This window comes from Vigna unguiculata, chromosome 8, assembly GCF_037176805.1.
Source record: "Vigna unguiculata cultivar grain cowpea cultivar isolate G323 ecotype 2 chromosome 8, ASM3717680v1, whole genome shotgun sequence".
NCBI classification, from domain to species: domain Eukaryota; kingdom Viridiplantae; phylum Streptophyta; class Magnoliopsida; order Fabales; family Fabaceae; genus Vigna; species Vigna unguiculata.
The window spans coordinates 31,591,539-31,601,154 of record NC_140799.1 but is presented as its reverse complement, the minus strand read 5'-3'; the positions used below and the strand labels follow the sequence as shown (position 1 = coordinate 31,601,154).

Here is a 9,616-nt window from a genome sequence, read left to right as displayed (position 1 = left end):
GTAATATAACTTTTTTTTTTAATTAAATGACATAATTATTATTTTGTCTTATCACATCATTTACTTATATATTAAGACATGAGATTTTATGATAAATATAAAAAGATATCGTAGTTAATTAAAACAACAAAAATTATTTATTATTTTATATAATAATAATATCATTTGATACTAATCACATTTTACATCTCTAAACACGTAAAAATTAGTAAACAAATTAATGAGACAATATAATATTCATATCATCGAATTAAAAGAAAATTGTAATTTTTAATAAGTCAACGGACTAATATAAATCTTTTTGAGTATTTATAAATGAAAAAATTTAATAAAATGTTAAGTAAAAATATAAATTTTTTTAAGAAACTTTATACTTTATTCTATCAGTGAGAGCTGGAACATGACTCGTCCTTACTGCTGCTCAGGTTCAAGATGAAATAAAACTCATAAAGACTCTGTTTCTTCAAAAACAAAAAATCAAGGTGTGCATTTAGAAGTTATAGGACTACAGGAAGAAAAAGCGAACTAATGGATAACGTAAAAAAAATGTATGAAGAATGGTAGCCCAAACCAAAGTGGCCCAATCTGGTGGATGTTCCTTGCATGAATGGCGCGTACGGTAAACAAACAACAATGCTGCATCTACCACCGCATTTATTTGTGACTTAAAGTCTTCAATCATCGATTCGACCAAGGCTTCCCAAAAAGTTATCCCAACCAAAAGTCCATTCACCAGACATCGGAATCTAAGATCCACCAAACCTTGTTTAGTCGGAATCTGAAATTTTCCGAAACCTAATTCTCCCAATACTCGTATAATCCGAATCTCCATCTCTTTCTTCTTTCTCCAGGTTGTTTCAGTCTTCGAAGATGGAAGCTGTTCCGGATCAAGACACTAGTATATGCACTCACTGGTAAAACTCTATGTAAAAATTGATTATGTTGTTTAATTGCTTTATGTCAAAATGGTAATAAATAAATAAAATCGTGGGAAATTGGGATTATTTGTTTGGTAAATGGAAGCATTGCCTTTTTTTTTCTCTTATGCATGATGTTTGTTTCTTTGTATTGATGATATGTTTTCAGTGATCGGGCTGTCCCTGTTGCAAATATTGACTTGCATTATGCTCATTGCTCTCGGAAACTTGAAAAATGCAAAATCTGTGGTGATATGGTTCCCAGAAAAAATGTGGAGGATCATTATTTAAACACACATGCACCGGTATGTGAAGTTCTCTGTCATTTGCTTTTTGTTTTCCAGGTTCAATTGTGTGGAATGTACACGAAATTCGTATTACTTGGAATTATTTTTGTGTGATTGTGATTGCAATTTTGGTAGATGGTTATAGGATTCTTGATTGCCTAATGCCGATAGTTCAAGACAAATCAAATTGTGAATACATATGCTGAACTTAGGTGGTTGCCTCTACATGCAGAGTTATTAGCATTGACAAGAGTAGAAAATTTCAAGTGCTTTTATTTAAAAAATTGCCAATCTCATTTAGTGTATTTTGTTTCTGCATCTAGCATAGATGCAAACACATGCAGTGTGTTATAATCTTGTGGGAGGGTTCTTGGGTTTTAAAACACCAAACATATGCATTGACACCAAAAGTTCTTACAAGGTTCAAGAAGAAAAAATTAGAACCCAAAACGGGTTCTGAGCAAAAGCTGAGAAAAACAGAAATAAAAAGAAAAATACTAATGTTTATTGAATTACTAGCAATAAAACAATGAATCAAATTTGAGGTGATTTTTTTCATGGGTTTCCCCTTTCTTCAAGACTATAACAGAGCAAATGCTTAGTTCCCAAATCTAACTGATCTGAATACCTTTCCTTCTACAAGGCTATTCCAACTATAACAACTTACTAATTCTATAACCAGTCTCTATCTAATTCTTTAACTTCCTAAATTCTATTAGGAGGACACTAAAAGCAAAGAAGAGCCTAAGAGCAATCATAGTTTATTGAGTAAGAAATATTCACTGGAACACATCTAGAAGTCCTCTTACCAGAACATGCAGATGAAATAATGTACTTTGTTGGCTGGAAAACTTGAAATCTGGGAGGGCATGCTAAGAAGATTTCAGTGCGGGATATCTAATGGGTATTTTAAATACTTTATCACCCATCCTAAAATTGAATTGGACTTAACAATACCGGTCAATTAAAAATTAATTCATAAACACACGGATGGTTTGGATTTATGAATGACGTGCCTGGAAAGATGGACTGTTGGACATTTGATAATAGTGAAGGTCTCATCAATGGGGATATAAAGAGTTATTCTTAAAGTAGATTTATTCATGGTTTTTTTTATTTTCCCCTTATTTCGTAGAATATAACTTCATCCTCTCCTAATTGTGGTTTATTAGGTGTCGTATAAAGAAGATGAAAAATTTGCGGTAGCAGTAAATGTATTTTACCAATTGATTGTGTCATGGTTATTATATGATTCACGGCTGTGGATGCTTAAATCTATATTTTCTGCAAATCTTATTTGGTATGTGCCTTCAATGAAAGAACCCATCATATCATTAAAGGAAGAAAAATGGAAGAATAATAAAATCTGGAATACTGATTTATTGGATGTGTTAGGGCTAACATCATCCTCAATAAACAATGAAATAGTTGGGTACGTACCAACACTTGCATTTTCTACACGCAACTGATACTATTGTGCTTGGATACTTCATTGATACATATGAAGGAAGTATCTAAGCCTCTAAGGAAAAGCTATGAGAATCTAAACTTTATAACATGAGACATAGAAACACACATAAGATAGAAACACGGAATGATTTTCTATCAATGAACTACAAATGAAAGTTGTATGTTATCCTCTTTATCTTCTGTATATTCTAAAATCAGTTGTATTGAAAATCAAATATGTATTTTATCTAATACATGTATCATATTTGTACATCATAATTGACTATACGTGTACCCCCTCTTTGGAACCCAGCCTCCTTGGCAAACTGTAATTGTCTTAAAGTCAGATTTAAAATCCACCTTTGTTTTAGTTCTAAACTGAGATGGTTTGGCGCAGGTTTCTTGTTCATTATGCAATGAGACAATGGAGCGTGATATTTTAGATATCCATAAAGGTGAAAATTGCCCTCAAAGGATTGTCACTTGTGAGTTCTGTGAGTTTCCATTGCCAGCAATTGATCTGGCCGAGCATCAGGTAGTGTTTATAAAGAATTTTCAAGCTGAGAAGATCTTGTATACTTTTGCTCTAATATCAGTTTGATATTTGTACCTCTCAGGAAGTATGTGGGAATCGAACAGAACTTTGTCACATTTGTAACAAATATGTTAGACTTCGTGAAAGATTCAGCCATGAAGCCCGGTGCAATGGCATTATCCAAGATACTTCTGTGGGCTCTTCAAGGTAGGAAATTACAGCATTTTTGTGAACACAACCTCTAAATACTTTATAACTTTGTTCACAATTTCCCAGTTGTAGGATTATTAGGTTATTTTTCATAGACCAAAATCTAGCAATCTCATTATAGTATGCATATTTCTTCCTCACTATGCATATATATTTCTACACTTTTTTTCCATTTTTTACTTGCTATCATCCATTCTGAGGGTTAAGGAGATCGGGTATCCCTATTGTCCTCTACTTGTGTCTAATATTGGGCCACACGTGCAAGTATTAAGTGCATGATTGCACTGCTTGGCAGGACCCTGTTATTAGTAGAGTTAATGCTTGTGTAGCTGTTCCATTTCAAGCTTCAACTTACACTACAGGTTTGGTTACTTCATGTAGCAGACATAAATCCAGTCTCGGGTCTTCATTCAACATGTTAAGCTGTAAGGAGTATTGGTCCTTGAAATGGTACCAGCAGCTCTATGATCAAGTGGTTGTGATCTTTTTCCTTGCCACCCCATTCATAATCAAGTTGAACTTTAGATCTAGGTGCAGTGGGCATTATTCATCTATAAAATCCCAATGGAATCTTGCATGAATGGGTGTATTAGATATAAAACCAATATTGAACCTCCCACCCTATAGTTTAAGCTTGGTTAAGTTGGTCCAAAACATTTCATTTAGCTAGAAATTGAGCCTCCTAACCTTGTGTTTTGATAAGAATTTTATACTTTCCAGAAAATTCAAATACATTGAATTAGAATATTGTTCATTTCAAATTGTTTAGTTTTTCAAATGTCTTATTTGGATAAGACAATCCAAAATTATTAAATTTTTAGTTTTCTTACTTGAATAGATATAAAACCAATATTGAACCTCCCACTTTATAGTTTAAGCTGGGTTAAGTTGATCCAAAACATTTCATATAGCTAGAAATTGAGCCTCCTAACCTTGTGTTTGGATAGGAATTTTATACTTTCCAGAACATTCAAAAACATTGAATTAGAATATTGTTCATTTCAAATTGTTTAGTTTTTCAAATGTCTTATTTGGATAAGACAATTCAAAATTACTAAATACAAGAATTACCATCGAATAACACAAGTAACATTGATTGAAAAAAAAAAAATTACCTATAGACATCGATATAAATAGCCACTACATACTCCCAAAGAAAAATATGATTGACATCCCCTGAAAAATAACTCCATCGACATTGGCCAGGAAAGCCTTGACAAACATCAATTGAAAAGTAGCTCTCGCCTGAAAATACTCTTAACAATGTTAATCAAAAATAAACTCTATCAAGTCTACTAGAAAACTCTTACTTACATCAATCAAAAAATAGTTTCATCGATGTCAATAAAAACTTTGGCTAGCATCATCGGCTACCTATTTTGGTCTAGATAACCCTAATTAATGTTGGTTGAAAAATAACCTTGACCTACTTTTTATCAACATTGGTCAAAAAACAACCCTGACTAACATTAACAGAAAATAATCCCAGGTGATGCCAACCAAAAGATTCATGTTTGACGTCATTCAAAAAACAATGTTGATGTTGTCAAAGAAAACACCAACGTCAACTAAGAAGTATCATGGAACTATCGCAGCACAAAAAGAAACCTTGGTGATTGCAACCAAAAAATAACTGCAGTCGACTTTCACATGAGAGAAACTTTGTTCACATCTGTCATAAAAGTGATGTCGAGCTGACGACACTTGGACCTCAATCTAGGTGAACGCCAAGACCTTAATTGAACCAACAGTGACCTGAGCTAAATCTGCTTGAAGCTACCCTGACCGAGGCTTAAACAAAGAAGGAAAATAAAGAGAAGAGACATAAATTTAGTAGAAGAGAGAGTATAAACAATTTCAAATTCTTACTTTTAAGGTAATATTTGAAATTCTCTAATTTTAAATAATCAAATTATTCTCATAAATTCCTAAAATTTCAATTTATTTTAAGATGTTTTCTCCAAACAAAATATTGTCATCAAATATTTCAAATTCTCAATAAAAATGAATTACTCCCTAAAAATTCTCTACCCAAATATACTATAATGTTAATTCTTCTTTTTTATATTTATATTGCATTTCAGTACTATTATTAAATGTAAAATGTTCATGTGCTTTCACCCAACAACATAAATGTTTGAGAATGTTAGTTCATGACACTGCAAAATAGTTCTTGTGGGATTTTGGGCTGAAAACAATCAAGTTCCAATGCCTATCCTGCCATGAAGCATTGAGCTATGTCATCAGAGTCAATGTCATGCATCCTATCATACTTCCTTCCTTGTCATGCCATCACTCCCATTTTGTTCACACTGGCCTGTCCTCGTCCTGTTCTAGGTGTTGGAATTTTTATTTAGACCAGTGGAAGTACTTGGTCCTTGGTGCTCATGTTAATAATCATTTTTATATTCAGCATCTCTCTCAATCTACTTGTTATCCAACAGCCTTCCCCTTTTTGGTTTTTGGTACAATGCAGTCACATCTTATGAACTTTGCATTGAACATGTCATGTGTATCTGAAACATAAAAAGAGGGTCTTATCTCTTTTGCTTTCTTTGGCATTCCCTTCACAAGATATATATAGCTGTTATAGATATGCTGTCCAGAAGTTTATCATCGATAACCCATTCTCCTTAAAATGCATTAAATTTTAGCACAAGGTAAGGGGGTCCTATATGTTGTCCATGCTATTAGCTATAGAAATCATTCTTGTGCTTTGGGCAAACAGTTAAAGCTTTTCTGGAGAGTTGGTTCATGAAAAGTACAATACCCTTGTTTATTTTGGCTGGCTGGCACAAGAAGACTATTTAGTCGGGATTTTGTTAAATAATTTCACTGTTTCCATTATTCCTTCGGCCACTTTACGAAGGAGGGGGCTTTTGGTTGTAATCCTGAGCTACATGATGGTGCAATCGGCAGAAATTCACTTCCTCCATTTTCATTGCATAGCAATTATCATCATAATTTCCCTATTAATATTTGTTAGTATAAACATTGTATTGCTGCTGTAGTAACGAAATTATTTTAGACTAGTGCAAAAGGGGCACCCTGTGGTTCTGTATTTTCATAAAATATAAAAAAAAAATGATAATGGTTGTTACATAATAAATAGTTGGTGGTTTGTGATGTGTTGTGCTATTGGAAGATGTGAATGATTTAGAAAATGTAAATTAAGATTTAGGGAGGACAATCATAGTGGTAGTTATAGTGGTAAAATGAGATATAGAAAATGTGTTTGCAAAATAGCATATCCCCTTTATAAATGTAGCTACAGATGAGTGCTAAGATGTATATTTACAGAGTTTAAGTATGTTCTCGGTCCCTAATAAAAGCTCTCAACTTTTTTGTCATAATGAATTTTTTATTTTGTTTGTGGTGCAAAAATAGCTATTTAAATCACTTTAAACAAAATCTGGTTATTTATAGAGACTAAAAACATATCTATATCATTTATAGGATGTAGCAAAAGTCCATCATTTAGTGGTTGTGATGTAATAACAAACTGTTCTAACTCGGTCCACATTCCCAAGTAAAAGTGGCTGAAATATTCTACTATTGGGATAAAGTAGGTAGCATAAAAACATTTTTAAGTAATTTACAAGTCGATTACTAGAGAGAGTAGCAAAGACCCGTCATTTAGTGGTTGTGATATAATATCACACTGTTATAACCGTCCACATTCCCTTGTAAAAGTAGATAGCATTGTGTGAATGAGCTTATATTGATTTAATGTATCACAGTAATTTAATGCTATTCATTATCGTGGACATACTGCTCGAAGTTATGAGCAAGTAATTATCAACTTATCATCTGTCTGAGAACATCAACATTTGAAGTTGATTTCGTCATTTTAATAAAGGTTTCAACAAGTGCTTGTGTTGTAGTTGAATGTCTTATGAATCATGATACGCCACCCTCTGTGCATATCGTTGTTGTATGATTTATTTCTATCATTTTTCATGCTTCACAAGGTGTCTCTCGCTTACAATTAATGCATTTCTTATGTCTTGTCTGAAGGAATGTGAGGGAAACCGAGGGAGATCAAGGAGCTAGAAGAAGGCCGCAGAATGACTTCTCAACTAAACGCCTTCTTTTCACTATAGCCATCACCGGTATTGCTGTCATACTGGGATCTTTTTTTCTACAGAGGAAGGCAGAGCCCAGTGATGTGCATTAGCAACGAAACCAAAACCTTTTAGGATCTTGCATTTTCTGTACAATTCATTCCCCTGCACCAGAAGCCGTGTGATATATACTTTTGCTAATGTAGTAGAAGTGGAGAACACATCGGCATTGTCATTATATAAAATATATTTAGTTATATGCTTCATTTTGTTGAAAATATTTCAATATTTCAGGAGATTTTCTGTTCCTTTTTATTCATTCTGATGGTAATTTCTAGAAATGGAACGCTCTGCTAAGAATTCTGTTAAAGAATCTTGACCATGTGTGAAAGGTCATTTGTCATCTCTCTTTCTCTGAGTACTACATAACAAGGATCCAAAACATGGCTGTTCATTACATTTGGAAGATCTCCTTTGACAGAATCAGAGAAAGAAATATACGACAGAAGATGATAATCGTTATGTACAGAATATATATTACTGTCGTTCTGTCGCTTCCCTTTCTTATATATTACTGTACTGTTAGAAGTAGTTAAGTGGATCGGTCCGTATGTTAAACAGGTTGGATAAGTCGTATTTGTGAAATAAATTGTCTTTTTTATAGGTTTGTGTATGACTCAATTGGGTTCTTGGTTATAATGTCAGTAATAATAAAATGATTGCACACGCAGTTGGTAGTTATTATTCCCCTCTGGTAAAATGTGATTTTTTAATATGGGTTGGTTATAAGATGGGTATATTTTATTTAGATCATAAGAAGTTAAGGTTTAAAAATATAAGTTAGAATTGTTGGATAAAATATATTTAATACGATAATTTTAGGAAACGTTCCTAAATGCACTTTTTTTTAATAGATATCACATGTTAGTTCATCAACAATTAAAACATGGTCATTGTGACTAGAATATTTTAATGTGTTTTTTATTTCAAATTCTCACTCTCTAAACTTTGACGGAATAACATAAAGTAGAAGAGAGCATATGTTTGATGACCCAAAACACATGTGAAATTTATAGAGTTCTTTGTCCATAATAAATAGTTATCAATTATATGAGGTTACTGTATCAAAATTTATGCAACAATTATGAAATTGCTTGAGAAATGGACCACACTTATGGAAATAATAAGCTTAATGTCCATAACGCTTTTCTTCATGGTGATCTTTTCGAAGAAATATATATATATATATATATATATATATATATATATATATATATATATATATATATATATATATATATATATATACACACACACACACACCTTCTTATAGGGTTTCAGCGACAGGGGGAGAATCTTGTGTGTCGCCTTAATAAGTCCTTATATGCATTAAAACAAGCTTCTCGTCAATGGTTTGCCAAAATCTCTACAGTTATTCAAGCTGCTGATTTTATTCAATCAAAAGCAGATTACTCACAAAAGGCAAGTCATTTACAACTTTGTTGATTTATGTCGATGATATTCTCATAACTAGTAATGACCCTATTGCAATATCTAGTCTTAAACAATTCCCACACAATCATTTTCGGATAAAAGATTTGGATGATCTTAAGTTTGTCCTGTGGAAATTATCAAAGATGGTGGGTGTCTTGGAGTTAAGCCCGTGGATTTTCCCATGGAATAAAATACAAAACTTTTCGATGAAAGGGAATTCTTAAAGGACTCGTCAGTGTATATGCAAGTTATTGGTCGCTTAATTTATTTGACAATTACTCGTCCTGATATCACCTATGCGGTACACATACTAAGCAAATTCATGCACGCTCAATGCATGCCTCATATGAAAGCTGTAATGCGTGTGCAACGATATTTGAAGAATAATTCAGGTCAAAGTCTGTTTTTTCCTTCACAAAATGATTTGTCTTTGTGCGCTTTATGTGATTCAGATTGGGGAGGTTGCCCTGTATCCCGAAAATCAACTACATGTTATTGTGTTTTTTTGGGATCCTCCCTCATCTCTTAGTGAACAAAGAGGCAGAAGACAGTTTCTCTATCCTAAGTAGTAACTGAATATAAAGCATTGATGGGTACTTATTGTGAGTTGACTTGGTTACGGTCATTGTTGAAAGATTTACGGATATTGCATCCTAAACC

The 9,616-nt window shown here is 33.0% G+C and overlaps 1 protein-coding gene across 2 annotated transcripts; it reads left to right on the top strand.

Moving 5' to 3' along the window:
- The first annotated feature begins 641 nt into the window (after positions 1-641).
- LOC114193167 (uncharacterized) lies at positions 642-7,758 on the top strand. Of its 2 annotated transcripts, none has more exons than XM_028082878.2 (5): positions 642-914; positions 1,087-1,222; positions 3,051-3,188; positions 3,271-3,395; positions 7,416-7,758. In XM_028082878.2, the coding sequence occupies exons 1-5, from the start codon at positions 871-873 to the stop codon at positions 7,573-7,575; spliced, it is 603 nt and encodes a 200-aa protein (XP_027938679.1). In that variant the 5' UTR covers positions 642-870; the 3' UTR covers positions 7,576-7,758. The 2 variants fall into 2 exon arrangements, with proteins under 2 accessions (XP_027938679.1, XP_085522132.1); XM_085666006.1 differs by lacking the exon at positions 7,416-7,758 and adding an exon at positions 3,783-4,147.
- Positions 7,759-9,616: the final 1,858 nt, after the last annotated feature.

What these genes read in the sequence shown, in the direction of transcription:
- LOC114193167 (XM_085666006.1), top strand. Translation starts at nt 871, where the DNA reads ATGGAAGCTGTTCCGGATCAAGACACTAGTATATGCACTCACTG. An exon ending in ACTAGTATATGCACTCACTG is followed by an intron (nt 915 to 1,086) that starts GTAAAACTCTAT and finishes ATATGTTTTCAG; the next exon opens with TGATCGGGCTGTCCCTGTTG. An exon ending in TTGATCTGGCCGAGCATCAG is followed by an intron (nt 3,189 to 3,270) that starts GTAGTGTTTATA and finishes TGTACCTCTCAG; the next exon opens with GAAGTATGTGGGAATCGAAC.